General features: G+C 34.3%; 1 protein-coding gene across 3 annotated transcripts in view; it reads left to right on the forward strand.

The window, feature by feature from the left end:
- Positions 1 to 17411, forward strand: part of LOC117929889 (integrin-linked protein kinase 1-like) — an 86314-nt gene that overhangs the window by 32552 nt on the left and 36351 nt on the right. For all 3 annotated transcript variants that reach the window (XM_034850326.1, XM_034850328.1, XM_034850327.1), the window contains exons 5-6: positions 15626 to 15720; positions 15837 to 15957. In XM_034850326.1, coding sequence (XP_034706217.1) covers positions 15626 to 15720; positions 15837 to 15957 — 216 coding nt within the window. The remainder of the gene's footprint in view (positions 1 to 15625; positions 15721 to 15836; positions 15958 to 17411) is intronic.

Genomic DNA, 17411 nt, shown 5'->3' on the forward strand with positions numbered 1-17411 from the left:
TTATTTCTTTTAAAGGCTTGGGGAACTCATTAAGAGGCAAGACACTTTGGCAAATTGCTTGCCTTACTTTGATTTGGATGGTGTGGCAAGAAAGAAACAATAGGATCTTTGAGGATAAAGGGAGAACGGAAGAGATGGTTTGGGATTTGATCCGGTTTTATTATTCTCTATGGGCTTCTTGTACTGAAGCTTTTAGAGGAGTTCCTCTAAGCATTCTACAACTCAATTGGATTGAGGCTTGCGTTTCAAGAGTTTGAAGATTGATGGGGTTTCTTTTGTTTTTTAGAGTTTTTGTTGGGTGTTTTTCCTTGGTATTTGTGTAGGAAGGACCTCTCATCCTTCCCTTGGATTTTTCTCTTTCTATTGTCTCTTTTTTCTCTCCTATATTTGTTCTTTTATTAATATAATCTTCTTCGTTTCTAATCAAAAAAAAAAAATCTTGTGCAACACTTAATTTGTACACCTTATATTTAAAATCCTACACACTTTTACTAGAGCGCCCTAACCTAATGCTCCTCAACTTGGCACATCTAGTAGTAGAACTTCATTTTTTTTTTCATATTTATTTATTTATTATTATTATTCTTTCCTTTTCTAGGTTCTTGTTTTTTCACCCATTTTTCACTTTCTGAAACATTTAAAATTCGTTCTTAAACTTCCATTGAAGACTTTTAAACCTTAGAAACTTATTCATAACTGAAACATGAATTCTAATAATCAAAATCAATTTATACATTTTAAAAAACACATGAACCCTCAACTAGATTCATATATACAACAATTAGTTTACATAATCAATAATTACAGTTTTCATCATCTTTTAATATACAAGACCAATGAGTATAAAACACTTGAAATACAAAAAAGATTCATTTTGAACATAGCCAACAAAATATTCTCAGTCTTGACATAATTTTTCAAGGGTTCTTCACTAGTTATAACCCTTTAACTGGCTTTGAAAAATTATTTTTAGAAAATAAAGGGAAAGCTAAAGCTCAGTAGAGAAGCATATAGTAAAAAAAAACTTGTAAAAAATCTTTCAATATTCTTCAATAGCAACACCCCAAAATTCTTTCAAAAACATGAATCTTCATTGATACATACATATATATCAACAACCACTTGTTTTTAGCTCAAATATACCTTTCAAGGGACTTCCCGGTATCTAACCGAATAACATTTTTTTTGTTGTCATGGTACCTGATTTTAGGGACTCTCACCCAAGGACATTCATTTATGCCCCTTATTATATTCACTCATGGATCTTCCTAGAGATGTTTTGGGTCTTTTATCACAGGGTACTTTACCCTTCTTCCTTCTAAGGACCATTCTCCCCTATTATTGGTTTTCAAGCCACCTATTACGGTGCCTTAAAACTGATTTTTTTTTAGTGCCTTCAGCACTTTCCATGTTGCTCATGTTGTACATTAAGTTGGTTCTACAAAAATAGAGTACATCACAAATAACACTATATCTTTACCATGAGCAACAATTCTTAGTATATCAATCATAATGCATTTCTTTCAATTATCATAGATAATAAGAATATCCTCATACATGCATCCAACTTGTTAAATTATTTCATAGCTCAACCATCATTCACTGTATCAATCAAATATATAAATTGTCAATGATATACAACAACTCATTTTTAGCTCAAATATAGCTTTCAAGGGACTTCCATGTACCTTACCGAATAACACTTCTTTTGTTATCACAGTACCTATATTTTAGGGACTCTCACCTAGGGATATATGTCTATACCCCCTATTATATCCACCCATGGATCTTCCCAAGGATGTTTTGGGTTTTTCATCCTAAGGTACTTTACCCTTCTTTTAAGGACTTTCACCCAAGGACCATTCCCCATTATTATTGGTTTTCAAGCAAACCATTATGGTGCCTTACAATTGAATTTTTTTTAGTGCTTTCAACACTCTCCATATTGCTTATGCTATATATTAGGTTAGTTCCAACAAGATAGAGTATATCACAAATAACATAATATATCCCTACCATGTGCAATAATTCTTAGCATATCAATCATCATGTTTTTCATTCAATTGTCATAGATAATCAGAATATCCTGATATAGGCATAATTGAACTTGTTAAATCATTTCATAGCCCAACTATCATTCAAAGTATCAATTAAATATTAAATTTTCAATTCACCAAATTTCTAAAAAAATAGAGTTTTTTTAAAATCAAAACTTCTCTATCTATCATATAATTTAATTCTTCTCTATTTTCAGCTTTGTTTCCTTTGGTTTATTTCCCTTCTAAGAGTAGATCTAAGCTTTCAGAAACATTTATGTGTTTTCTTTATTTTTCTAGTTTAAAACTACCCATTAGAAATATATCTTCAGGTTAGTAGCTTACTGATCTCTTATTGCTGCTACTTGCCACTCAACTAGTCATCCTAGGTCTCTCTAAGTTTCCCTTTCCTCACACTTATTCCAACCCCTTTTTAATAGAATCTTGAAATAACAAATGACTTCTATAACAACTTCGCCCAACATGATCACGAACGAAGACAGAGAATTGCGTAGATAGGAGGACGAAACGAACCAACCCACTTGTCCTGATCGGAACGATTGAAGAAAGAAAGAGAATGGTGGCCCCTTTCGCCCAGGGGACATCGTCGGAGAACAATGTCGGGGACAGGGTGAGAACCTTCCGTTGGTTACGCCCTTTAAGTGTTGGTTCTTCGTTAAAGTAAAATAGAGAAAATTAGCTGAATTTCCAATGACACTGTTGGCAGATCAAATCAAATCAGATTTGATTTGATTAGGAGATTTGAATTAGTCAAAGTTATTTATTCTAGATTTGGTCGTTATTTCCAGCTGTTAAGATTTGGTTTTAAAATTGCTTTTAATTTCAAATAAAGTCAGATTGTGGTCTGTATCAATTTTCAGTGATCCTAGGAGTGTTTTTAGGGATTTGTTGTTAGTCCTTGGTCGTCCCTAGTCTTTTTAAATGTATTACATTCAATTGAATAAAATAATGCAAGATTAGTATTCAAACTGTGTTTAGACAAAAAATTAAACAAACAACCGACTAAGTTACCAACTTGGTGTTGTTGAGAAATTCCACTGTTGTTAACCATCTTTAAACTACTTTTCAGTTAGTCTAACAAGTTAATTACCAAATTAACCATGTTCCCTTAATTGAGTAACTAAACAATTCACTAAATAAGTCATTAATCTTCAATAAACTAAACAAATCTATATTGACTTTTAATAATACTCAGGTCATTACAAAACACTCATTTACATCCAATAGGTCTCTTCCTAGAAGGAATACTCCTAAGTATCATTTTTATCCAAGGCTTTCATTTCCTCTTGAATTGCCTCTCTCCACTTGGGAACAAGAAGAGCTTCCTATATACTTTTAGGAATAGACACAATTGAAAGATTACTAATAAAGGCTTTAAAAGAGGCCTTTAGTATATGATAAGAAATAAAGTTGCTTATGAGGCGTTGTGCACAAGATCTAACACCTTTCCTAAGAGCAATAGGCAAATTAAGATTTGAGATTGTCACAATGGGATCAATCAAGCAAGATTCAAAGAAATAACAAATGGAGTAGGACAAGGTTCAGAGTTACTTGTGTTTTCTAGAGCCACTATGTTCAAATCAAAAGATTGGCAATTTTTCTTGGACTTGTGTCTTCAGGAATACACCTGCAGCTCATGAGGCTTTTCAATTTCTGCTTCCTTTTCCCTCACACCCAACTAATCATTAGTTGAAACTTTTTCATGGTTAATTTCAGTTGTAGGTAAGGTAGAAGGTGGCTATAATATACACATAGGATCAGTAGCAAGTCTTGGTATCACCTCACCGTCCCAAAAATAATCTTCCACACTCTTGCTTTCTCCTTGAAGAAAAGTTTAGGGGAAATAGAGTTGTGACTCAAAGAAAGTGACATCCATAGTAACGAAAAGCTTCTTAATTGGAGGATGAAACACTTATGCCCTTTTTGAGTAGGAAAATAGCCAAGGAAGACACGCTTAAGTGACCTAGGATTAAGCTTTACTTTGATCATGCTTATGGATATCAACAAATGTTGTGCAATTAAAAACTTTTGGTGGAAGTGTGTCAAACAAACGAAAAGCTTCAAAAGTTAGCTTAGAAGTTCACGGGTATCTTAAAATTGAGGACTTTGGTCGACATTCTGTTGATGAGATAATAGGTTGTTAAGATAACCTCTCCTCATAAATATTTAGGCACTCCCGTGGTAAAAACAAACCTGTGTAGTATCAAGCAAATGTCTATTTTTCCTCTCAGTCATTGCATTCTATTAAAGGGTATCAACATAAGATGTTTGACAAATAATCCCATTCTCACTCAAGTAGGTACCCAAGATCAGATGTTTGTAAAGCGAGGTTTCGGTTTTTTGGGCCTTTGTGCTTTTTTTATTTTTGGGTCTCTTTATATACAGTGTATACTTTCTCTTTTTAATACACTCTATTTTATCTATCAAAATATAAAAATAAAAAAAATCTCCTCCATTATCTGTTCAAAAAACCTAAAGTTTAGCTTGAAATTGGTTTTAAATCATTTTATGGAAGGTTTGGAACACTCTACTAGTTTTAGATTTTTCTTTAAGAAGGTAGAACCAATATACATAGGCATGGTTATCTATAAAAGCAAGAAACCACTTAGTCGTTGATGCATTTGTCACATGTGAAGGTCCATAAATGTCACAATGTACAAGTAAAAAAGGTTGTGATGGACTATAGGTTTGGATAGTGAGCATGATGATGTGGTAATTCACATATTTCACATTGAAAATCATAAACCTTTTTATTCTTAAATAAAGTTAGGTATAAAACCTTCAACTATAGAAAACTTGGATGTCTTAATCTATAATTCCCTGATTTAATTTCATCCTCACAGGACAAAGAGGTACCACCATGATTAGATAGGGATAAACATCCTAAAACATCTAAGTCCTCCTTGAAGTAATAGTCTATCTACCTCTTCAACATTGCCAATCTTTTTTCTTGTACATAGGTCATGAAATTCACAATGGGTAGGAAAAAATTTAGCCACACAATTAAGATCCTTTGTCAATTTGTTAATTGAAAGAAGATTGCAAGCTAGTTGAGGAACATGTAACATTGAATTTAGGACTAGGTGTTTAGAAATAGTAATAGAACACTTTCCAACAATAGAAGAAAAAGACTCATCAACAATTTTAAATTTTTTCCTACCCGAGCAAGTGAAATAAGTAAAAAACAAACTTAACATACTAGTGATGTGATCAGTTGCCCCTAAATCTATGAACCAAGGGATAGAATTTCTCAAGGTGACTTTCAAAGTAGATAAAAATTACCTATTTAGGCTATTGGACAAGGAAGAAGGGTTAGAAGAGAAGTATGCCTCATTGATGAACCTACATAGTTGTTCTAATTGTAGATGACACCATTTTTTAGAGTGTCAGATGACAACATTTTCTTCTCTAAAGCCTTTCCGAAACATCTACAAAACCTCAAGCTAATCCTTTTGGTTTTTGGGCAAGTATTAGGTTTGAAAATCAATTTAGAAAAAAACACCTTATTAGGTATTAATACAAGGCAAGAGTTGTTGTCTAATTTGGCTTTGATCCTTGATTGCAAAGTGTCAGAGTGTTGTCTTATCTGGGTCTTCCCTTAGAAGGGAACCCAAAGACAATAAGTTTTTGAGATCCAGTGGTTGAAAGAATCTCAAGGAGGTTGAATGGGTAGAAAAAAGCTTTTTTGCTCTAGGGAGACGGATTACCTTAATCCAGTCAAGTTTGTCTTACATCTCTAGTTATTTCCTTTCCCTCTTCAAGATCCCAATATTAGTAGCCTCAAATATTGAGAAAATGCAAAGGGATTTCCTCTAGTTAGGGGTGAGGGAAAGGAAGAAAGATCACTTTATCAAGTGGGATGTTGTTTGTAGGCCAAAGGAGTTAGGAGGTTTGGGTTTCAGGAAGACTTCCTTGAGAAATAATGCTCTCTTAGGGAAATGGCTTTTGGAGGTTCCCTAAGGAAAGGAGTGGTCTTTGGCATTAGGTTATTGTGAGTATCTATGGGACACATCCTAATGAATGGGATGCTGACATGGTGGTTAGATAGTCATATCGATGCCCTTGGAAGGCTTTTTTTATTTTATTTATAAACAATGGCAGATTGAATTAAGAAAATTCCAAAATAGGGGGCACACCTTATTTATACAAGTAGTATACAAAAAGAGTCAAACCAGGCTGCATAAAAGAAAGAAAAAACCTAGAGAGAGAGAAAACTAGCCATAATGCCAATCACCCAAAAAATTCAGACAAAATGAAAAGTCCAATTCCAAAAACTGTTGAGACCGCTTTAAAAATGAACGGAAAAAGAGGTTCCTCAAACTTTGGTCTGACAACTCTTTTTCTTAAAACGTTCTTTGGTTTCGTTCTCCCCAAATACACCAGAAAAGACAAATTGAAGCCAATCTCCAAACTGCTCTTTTCTTCTTCCCTAACCCCTTAACTTTCCATTCTAGGAGAAGATTTCTCACTGAAGTCGGGAACACCCACACCAGTCCGAAATATGTTAACAGAAAAGTCCATAGCTTCCTTGTTGTACCACAATGAATCAGAATGTGGTCCACCAATTCTTCTTGAATCTTTCCTCTATTACGTCCCAAACTTTACACGATTTATGAGGGACTCCAAGGGGTAGACCTAAATAAGTAGTAGGTAGTTTCCCTACTTTATACCCAAATAATGTAGATGCTCTGTCCACATCCTCTGTGCCCCCAATGGAATAATTTCATTTTTTTGCAAGTTTATTTTTAGGCCTGACACCACTTCGAAACAAGTAACAACCCACTTCTAAAACTTCCGTTGATTTTCATTATCCTTGCAAAAGAGAAGAGTATCGTCTGCAAACAACAAGTGAGAGACATTAACCCCTTCTCTACCTTTCCCTACTACCTTAAATCCCCTAATGAATCCTCCTTCTTAAACCATAGCAATTAAATTGCTGAAAACTTCCATATTCAACACAAACAAATAAGGTGAAAGTGGGTCCCCCTGCCTCAGGCCTCTATACATTGAGAAGAAATTTGTAGGAGTGCCATTGACTAAAACTGTCATTTTCACAATTGAAATGTAGAAAAAAATCCACTTTCGCCACTTAGGACTGAATCCCATTTTCTCCAAAATTGATAGAAGGAATTACCAATTTACATGATCGTAAGCTTTTTCAATATCCAATTTGCATACTAAACCTGCACTAGAACTTCATTTCATTGAGTCAATCGCCTCATTAGCTGCCAAGGTTGCGTCTAGAATCTGTCTACTCCCCATAAAAGCGTTTTGGTTGTTCAACACCACTTTTCCAATCACCCTTTTTAGCCTGTTAGCTAGGACTGTTGCAATAATTTTATAAAGACTCCCCACAAGACTAATAGGCTTGAAATCCTACACATCACTAGCCCCACCTTTCTTCGAGATAAGAACTAAGAAGGTTGCGTTAAAGCTTCGAAATACATTATCCTATGTATGGAATTCCTCGAACACCTACATCACTCCCCTCCTCCTCCCCCAACTATAGGCCAATAGGACTTTTAGAAAGCTAGTGAAAAACCATCCAACCTTGGCACCTTGTCACCCTCCAAATAGTTACCTCCTTCTCTGAAAACAACCCCTTTAAGGCCTTATTATCCGAGGAGTCAAGATTTCTAAAAAGCTCTAAATCCTTAACAGGTCTTCTTACTTGAGTTTCTTCAAAAATGGATTTGAAGTAGGATCCAATTCCCTCTTTAAGCTCCTCCTCTTTATCCAAACGAACACCCTTGACCGTAAGGTTACTGATAAAATTTCCCCTCCTCCTTGCATTAGTCATGCAATGAAAGAACTTGGTATTATTGTCTCATTCCTTCAACCATAAAGCCCTTGATTTCTACCTCTAGGAAGTTTCTTCAAGGATGGCGAAGTGACTATACTCATCTCTAGTTGTCCACTGACTTCTCCTATCTTCCTCTGAGAGAGGTCTTAGCCTTTCTATAATGTCCCAATAGTTTAATTGCTCCAAGGTAGCATCCTTCCTAGCGGACACATTACCAAGGACTTTTTTATTCCATTTCTTTAGGTCGCATTTCAAAGCATGTAACTTCTTAGCAAGCACAAAACTCGGTCTTCCCCTATAATTGTAAGTCTACCACTAAAAGCTTAACTCTTGGAAGGCTATTACATAAGTTTTTCAGGAGTTCTTCCCATATATCCCTCTAGTGGTGGGGAATAGGAAGAGAATCCGTTTTTAGGAAGATTTATGGTGTGGTGATCAACCTTTGTGCTCTTAATTCCCTAGTCTTTATAGAGTTATTTTTGTAAAAAAACCTCACCGTCTCAGTTGTCCTTGGAAATTTCTATCCACTCTCTTGGAATTTTAACTTCCATCGAAATCTCATTGATATAGAAATTGATCTCCTTCAGAGACTCCTGTCCTACCTTAGTTCAGTGTATTTTTCTCTTTCTGCTACAAATTTAAGAGTTTGGTCTTTGTACTCACCAAACTTGTTTACTGTTAATTTTTTTTTTCTTGTCCTTGTCAAATTTCTCAAATCCTATCCTATTCCTTCCGACCAAGTTTTTGTGGAGACTAAAAGCCCTTTTAAAGGTTAAGGCCCTTACTTGGTTAGGTAAACACCAATGACAAGCTACAGTTGAGAAGACCTTATAAATCCCTGCCCTCAATGGTGCATTTTATGCAAGGGAAATGGAGAATCGTTTGACCATCTTTTTCTACATTGCCTCTTAACTATTGCGCTTTGGCACAAGCTCTTCAATCTAGCAGGGTTGGATGGGTTCCACCAAGGAGTATTGGAGACATAATGATTATTGCATTTAGATGTTTAGGGAATTTAATTAGAGGCAAGACACTTTTGCAAATTGCTTGCCTTTGTTGTGGATTTTGTAACAAGAGAGAAACACTAGGATTTTTTAGGATAAGGGGAGATCAGAAGGGATGTTACGGGATTTATTTTATTTCTATTACTCTTTTTGGGTCTTTTGTATTGTTGCTTTTAGAGGAATTCCTCTTAGTGTTTTACAACTCAACTGGACTACGGTTTATAATTCAAATGTTTGAATTAGTTAGGATTTATGTTTGTATAGTTTTCTATAAAGGGGTGTTTTCTTACTTTGATCAGTTTCTGTATTTTTGAGGGAAAGACCTCTCATCCTTCTTTTGTATCTTTACTTATATTAATATAATATACTTTGTTTTTGATAAAAATATATATATATATATATAATTGTTCTAATTGTTCTTTGGTAAAGGGATTTGTTTTCTATCTTCTTGGGTTAATAGCAAAATCATTTGTATTTTTCTACTCAATAGCCAAAGTTGAAGCGTATGAAGCAGTAGAAATCAAGGCTGAATTGTCAATATTCAGTCTTCCCATCATCAACCTTCTTCTACTTTCTTTTCCTCCAACAAATACATAAACCTTTCTAAGTGATGGAAGAGGTTCTTTGCTAAGAACTTGTCTACATACTTAATCCAAATCTGGATTTAAACCAACTAGAAATTTAAAGACCTCTATCATTCTTCCATTAAATAATTAATCAAGAATAAAGAAATAGTAAACTCCTTTGCAATGAAGACTTGCACCAAATTCAGACCTATGTTAGCAATGAGGGCTAATCAATGGGGTTAACATAGGAGCCAAAAAATAAATAGAATTGCATTTATGATTTATGCCAAAAAAAACAACCACCATAAAGAGAACACCCAAGAAAATACCCAAAAACCCTAAGACAACTCTAATACCATGTGCAAATTCTCAATACAATTTTTATATCTCCTCAAAATTGTACAATAGGTCACTTATATACAATGGGAGCGACCTAGGGAAGGAAGATTTACAACTATAACATTTCTAAATTACAATAAGAAATCAAGGTAAAAAATTTGTACAAAAGAATTAAAAAAAAAAGGCAAACTAGGAACTTATCTAAATATTGTCAGTCAGTCAAGCTAGAATCAAGGAAGTGAATTAAGTAAGAAAATAAAAATCTGAAGATTGACTTTCCACAAATGTATATCATGGACTCTGAAGAACTTTGAGAGGAAAAAAAAAAATTCCCTTATTTTTCACTGAACTTACAAACTAATTCTTGCATTGGTATTTATGCATGAATGACTAAGGTCGTCTGCCTTAAGAAAAAGAAATCTAATCTTTGATTTTAGGAGAAAGTCTCTCATAAAATTAGGAAATAAAATTAGAATAGGAAATAATTGTATGTAGTACAACTGATGGTACAACTGTACCTTCTAGATTTCCACATTCCCCCACAAGCTGGGTTGTAAATGTTGATCATTCCCAGCTTGGATCTCACGTCTTCAAAGTTTGTTTTAAATAGCGTCTTAATAAGTATGTCTATTGTCTGGAGAGTTGTTGGAGCGTAAACCAATGAAATTGTCCTTTCTTCTATCTTCTCCTTAATAAAGTGACAATCCATTTCAACGTGTTTTGTTCGATCATGATGAACCAGGTTCTTAGCGATACTTATGGCAACATGATTGTCACAGAACATCTTCATAGAATTTTCTACTGGAATTTTCAACTCATTTAGGAGTATCTTTAACCATATTCCTTCACAAATTCTGTGTCATAGCTCTAAATTCTATTTCTGCACCACTCCGAGCTACAACAAATTGTTTCTTGCTTCACCAAGTAACTAGATTCCCCCATACATAGGTGTAATATCCTAAGGTTGATCTTCGATCAATTATGGAGCCAACCCAATCTATATCTGAAATTTTTTTGATGTTTCTCTTCTATGTTCTTTTGAAATAGTATTTTTCCTAGAGTCATTTTGAGATATCTTAGAATATGATACATAGCTTTCATATGTTCCTTAGTTGGACTGTTCATGAATTGACTAACTACATTGACTGAAAAAACATTGTCCGGTCTTGTGTGAGAGAGATAGATGAGTTTCCTTACAAGTCTTTGATATCTCCCTTTATCCATTGGAGCACTTCCTTTTATTGTTCCTAGTTTAGTAGTATAGTCTATAGGTGTTTCCGTAGGTTTACAACCAAGCATCCCAGTCCCTTTTAGCAAGTCTAGGACATACTTACGTTGGGAGACTGCAATACCTATTTTTTATCTAGCAATTTCCATCCTAAGAAAATATTTAAGATTCCCTAAGTCTTTAATTTCAAATTAATGGGTAAGAAAACTCTTAAGCTTACCTATTTCTTCATCATGATCTCCAGTCAGGATTATGTCATCCACATAAATAGTGATAATGACAGTTCTTCCCTCAACAGTATGTTTTACAAATAAAGTGTAGTCAGACTGACACTGGGAGTAATCAACCTCTTTACAACCTTGGTGAAATGATCAAACCAAGCTTGAGGAGATTTCTTGAGACCATATAGGGATTTTTTTAATCTACAAACTTCATTAATGTTTGTCTCAATCTCAAGATATGAAGGAATTTCCATGTACACTTCTTCTTCTAAGTTACCATTGAGGAAGACATTCTTAATGTTTAGTTGATGAAAAGGTCAATCTCGATTAACAGCTAACGATAACAGAACACAAATTGTGTTCAATTTGGCAACTGGACAAAGGTTTCTTGGTAGTTAATTCTCTAGGACTACATAAATCCCTTAGCAACTCAACACTCCCATTTGCTTTGTACTTGACTATGAAGATCCACTTACTCCTGATCGGATTCTTTCCTTTTGGAAGTTCAGCAAGTTCCCATGTCCCATTCTTTTCAAGAGCTCGGATCTCTTCCTTAATGGTTGTCTTCCATTTAGGTATTTCTAGGGCTTCTTGGATATTGTTGGGAATCCGAATATCCGTAAGACTGGTAACAAAAGCTCGATAACTTGGTGACAAACTCTTATAAGAGATAAAGTGATAAATTTGATGATTTGTGCAAGATCTTACCCTTTTCCTTTTGGCAATTGGCAAATTGAGCTCATCATCTTCCGACTTATTAGGATTAGAATCAATGTTACTTGAGTGTGTCTCTTTTGGGACTGAATTCGGTTCAATATCGTGTACTAGCTTGGGATGTGTTCACAACTCTATTTCTTCTTGAGACTTCTTCTTTTTCCTTGAGTAGACAATGAACTCATTGTTATTGATAGTTTGAGATTGGTTTAGGCAAAAAGGAGTACTTGGCTCGGTGTCTATGGATTTAGTAGTTTGGAGCGGGAGACTTGGAGTAGGAGAGATAGAATTTGAGTTGTGAACAATAACAGACTCAAGTGTTTGAAGTTCGGTCATGGTTTCTGTTTCCCAAAACTAGTATTCCTGAATTCTATTCTCCCCCTGAATATTGGTTTTGGAGTAATGAGACTGATTTTCAAAGAATGTCACATCCATGGAGATGTAGAACTTTTATATGATGGGAGAGTAACACTTATAGCCCTTTTGGTTTGGAGAGTATCCTAAGAAAATACACTTAGTGGCCTTGGGATCAAGCTTACTGCAATATTGTTAGGGAACGTGAATAAAGGCTAAGCAACCAAATACCTTTGGTGGAATGGAGGAAATGAGCCGAGTCCTAGGGTATGATTGAAGAAGGACTTTGCACGGTGTTTGGAAACTCAAGACACGAGAAGGCATTCTATTGATGAGATAGGTTGTAGTAAGTATAACTTCTCCCCAAAATTTCTTTAGGACATGGGAGGAGAGCATAAGGGCCCTTGCAACTTCTAACAAGTTTTAATTCTTTCTCTTGACTATCCATATTGTTGAGGAGTATCAATGCAAGAACTTTGATGAACTATACGTTCTTTAATAAGAATTCCCCTAGGATAGAATTGAAATAATCTTTTGCATTATTAGTTTTCAACACGTGTATTTTGGCATGGAATTGGGCTTAGATCATGTTATAAAAACTTTTGAAAATTTGATCCACTTTTGATTTTTCTTTCATTAGGAATATCTAAGAACTTCTAGTATGATCATCTACAAATGACACAAACCATCTAGTCCTTGTTATGTTCTTTATCTTAAATAGCCCCCAAACATCACTATGTATCATGGAAAAAGGATGAGATGGTTTGTATGGTCAAATTGGATAGAGCTTGTGAACATGCTTGGATAATTAACAAATTTTACACTGAAAACCATCCAAACTTTTAGTAAATAATGATGGAAAGAGCTTTTTGAGACATAAGAACCTAGGATGTCCTACACGATAGTGCCATAACATAACATCATTAACTTTATTAGAACTAAAGATAGAAAGAGACTGTTTTTCATCAACTATCGGTTGAAGTTGTCTTTTAATATAATTAGTCACTTTGAAGATATAAAGTCCCGAACATACCTCAGCATTGCTAATTGTCTTCCCCAAATTTAAATCCTAAAAAACACAATGGTTTGGGAAAAATTTAGTAATACAATTCTTTTCTTGAGTGAATTTACTAATGGACAACAGATTGCAATCCAAGTTTGGAACCAAAAGAACATAATCAAAAGCTAGGTCCTTAGAGATGACAACAGGACCTGTACTAGCCACCTTTAAGAGAGAACCATCAACTATACGAACTGTATAATCCCCAAAACAAGGTGTATAATTTTGAAAAATGAAGAAGACAACATGAATGATTAAAAGCACATCTAATTATGGAGTTTGAGATTAGGGATCTTGGGAATTTGGGATACCTTTTTGGTGTCTATGGTGCAAGGGTTGTCTTTATGTCTTAAAAATGAAGGAGACAGGATTTTATTATATAATTTAGTTGATACTTCTGTTAGTCCAAGTCATTGTTCACATGAAGATGGCTAAAAAACCTCTAGTGAATTTCAGAGGAATTCAATCTTGCAAGGTGACTCATTGACTTTCACCCACATATTCTAACAATAGCATATTTCAGGTAGTGTGATTAGTCGGTTTATAAATGCTCCAACCTAGGTTCATTTGAAGATAGCCTAGAGGGTTTTAGGCGGTTGAATCCAACATCTATAGGGGTTCTTTTGTTTGCAAAACAAGGTGGTATGAGGTTGTACTCTTTTTAAGGATGGGTCTAATCTTGTAATTTGATATTTTTAAAAACTCATTCACCTAGCTAGGCCAGTGGTGGCCAAATTCCTTTTAATGATGCTTAGCCACCCATGGCTAAACACCTTTAAAGGCATTTGACTCTTGTTGGCTGAACGTGCTTAAAGAAAATTTGTTTTCCTTCATTTCTTAGTGAAAAATTACACACCCTACCCTTGTTCATGTAAACTTGTTTTTCAATGAAATTATACAAAATTTAATGTAGAAAACAAAAGAAAGAGAAAGAAAAAGAAAACCCTTAATGGTTTGACTTTTTCAAATAATTCAACTAAATTAAATTTTTGTGAAGGAAAAAAATTGCATACCCACAACTTCAATAGCTGAGAAGGTCAAGGAAGATGGGAAAAGTCCTTTCATGATTTCTATGAGCTTTGTGGGTTGGAAGGAGAGGGATTTCAAATGGAATGAGGAAAATGACAGAAAATGATGAGTCTTTGAGATGAGGAAGATGTGGAAGAAGGTGAGCATTTGAGAGGGGGTTTTATGAGTTTTCAAAAATTTAAGGTGATGTATGGGTTTGGTGAGGTAGGTAAAGAAATGGGTCTTAAGGGCAAAATAAGAGTTAAGATAGAATACCCCTTGGTAATATAGATAGATTGGAAAGTAGAGGGAAATCAAGTTACACAAACCTAAACCTTAATTTATTTTCTTTTTCTCCTTTCTTCTTCCTCTTCTTTTTCCTGAATTTAACTAATCTCACAAGTTTTACTTCTAACATAGATTGCAATCACTAGCTAATAGAGGCTTTTTACTTGTTTAATGTGCCAGAGGATTTGGGATCTTGTTACTCAAGTGTACTTCCTAGTCAAGAATATTGTGTGGAAATATTTAACTGCTACTTCCCAGTCAAGAATATGGAATGGAAATATTTAACTGCCACAAAATATTTCTATATTTGAACTCTTTGAACAACCATTTTGTAACTTGGTAGAGATTAGATTGCGTCAGGGGAGTTTTACCGTCTGTTTGTCCTACTGATTGCAAAAAATATTTAAGAAGTTGTCATATAAAAAGATTATGAAATATGTATCAAGAGCACAATGATCACAATATACAGGGTTAACATCCTTCCATTAATGCTCAAAAGAAAAGGTAAAATAACTTCCATCTGTGTTATGTTTAGTGATAGCTTGGGTGTGATAAAACTGAAGTCGTATTGTTATAATTGTTGGCTTGGTCTAGTGATAGTCTTGGCCTAGTAAAAGAACAGTCATAGTGCTATCATTGTTTGGCTTGGTCTACCATTTAAACTAAGGAACACGATAAGTTATCCTAATACTTTATTTATGTTAATGATTTTGGCTCTGTGCAATAATTAAGTGCCATACAATATTTTTGGACAGGAGGTGACCTACCAAAAATATTTTTGTACAGACTCTGGTCATCTTTTCATTCCTTGAACGGTTTACCAACCAAAATCTCATGATGTATTTGTTATTTAATGCTGAATTAAGGACTGCTGTTTTGGATTATTTATCTATTCGTTTTATGCATTCATTCTGAAGCTATGTCCAATAATTTTCTCCATGTGAAGCAATTATATAGAGATTTCTGTTTTTGTTACTTGCCAGGGTCTATTTGGTGAATCTGAAAAAGTCAAGTGGCGTGGAACATGGGTTGTTAAAACAGTAATTAGAAGACAAATTTATGATGATCGTGTCACAATGTTTGTTAGATTATACTTTCTCTTTCCTGTTTTCTCAGTTTGATGAATTTGTTTGAGTTAATGTTAAAGAAATATAATGCTAGATGCTGATAACTTTTTCTGTGAGCATGATGTAGGATATTGTCTGCAAAAGAAAATACTCTCTTAAGGGAGCTTCGACATCCCAATATTTTGCAGTTCCTTGGTTCAATTGTGCATGGGGAAGAGATGATCCTGATTACAGAGCATTTGTCAAAAGTAGGTTTTATTATGAATCTATTGTGTGGTCCTTTCCATAACCTTATTTATGGAATTGATTAATGATATATCCTATTTGTGGAAGCTTAATATTAGTTTAAGTTTAGATCATTATTGTGTGCATTGTTTGTATGGTCAAATTATAAAATTTAACATAGAAAATTCTATAATTTGGTTTAGAATTTGATTTTGTTTAGAGTTGGTTTAAAATATTTACTATATGATGCTTAGCAGTTAGAAATTCCATTGGCAAAGATAAAGCTGAACAGAATTTGCATTGTTGCCAAATAGTTGGGATCAGGCCCAACGGATTATTCTCTAGCTCTACTGCTTGTATAAACTAGTATCAAATTAAATTAGGCTACCCAATTTTTAACCTGTTCCTTAAGAGTGTTATTTGTACAAAGTAGGCTTAGTTTTTAGATTTGTGAGCTTCAAGAACTAGGAAATATGAGAAGACCAATTGTGCTATCTGTTTGTTAGATAACAATATTCTTTCCTATATTTGCATAATCCTTGTAGCTGCTCACATACTGTGTTTTTTATTTTATCTGAATGGTTGTTGGATGAAGTTAGAAGCACAAAGTGGCTGCAGGGAAGCTCTTGGATTTAGGAGGTTCAAAGGTTTAGAATTCATGGTCCTATTTGTTTGGGGGCTTGTTAAATAACAATATCTTGCCTATATTTGCATTATCCTTGTAGCTGCTTGCATAATGTGTTTTATTTTTTCTGCATGGTTGTTGGATAATGTTAAGAAGCATGAGGTGAGGGCAGGGAAGCTCTTGGCTTTTAGAGGTTCAAAGGTTTAGAATTCATAGTCCTGAAAACAAAATAACAAATTTCTGTGTTTTTTTTATTTCCTCAATGAAGGTTTCTATCAGAAACATCTTATATAAACCTAATATATTAATAGAGGGAATAGCAAGAAAGTAGTTACTTAAGAATGGTAGTTAGTATTTTTTTAAAGTTACATTGTTGCATGCATTGCTCATACATAGACCTGACCTTGTTCGTTTTTGTATATTTCCTTTCAAAGTTAACCAAAAAAACAAAACATAAAATTTAAATTGCTGAATGTTAGTAGAACTTTGTTGATTCATTGCCTAAAAGTTTAAACTTTCAGGACAAGTAGTTGTTGTTGAAATTTGGCATTCAAAGTTAGGGTTTTTAATTTAGGAAAGTATTTTAGGAATAAAAAATGAGAGATCATTTAGGATGATTCAGTTTCCTAATTTTAGGAGAGAATCAAGCTAGATTGATTTTTTCTTATTCAGTCATTGTGTATCTATATGTGTATGGTGTGTACCTAAAGAATCAATAAAGGAATTCAGAAATTCTTCATGATATCAGAGCCAGTTTTCTGAAACCCTAATCCCTTCTGGCCACCTCTTATTCAGGCCATCATTCATTCCGGCCAAATCTCTCTGGCCATCTCTCAATCCGACCATCTCTCA

This window comes from Vitis riparia, chromosome 14 (assembly GCF_004353265.1).
Source record: "Vitis riparia cultivar Riparia Gloire de Montpellier isolate 1030 chromosome 14, EGFV_Vit.rip_1.0, whole genome shotgun sequence".
In the NCBI taxonomy this organism is placed as follows: Eukaryota; Viridiplantae; Streptophyta; class Magnoliopsida; order Vitales; family Vitaceae; genus Vitis; species Vitis riparia.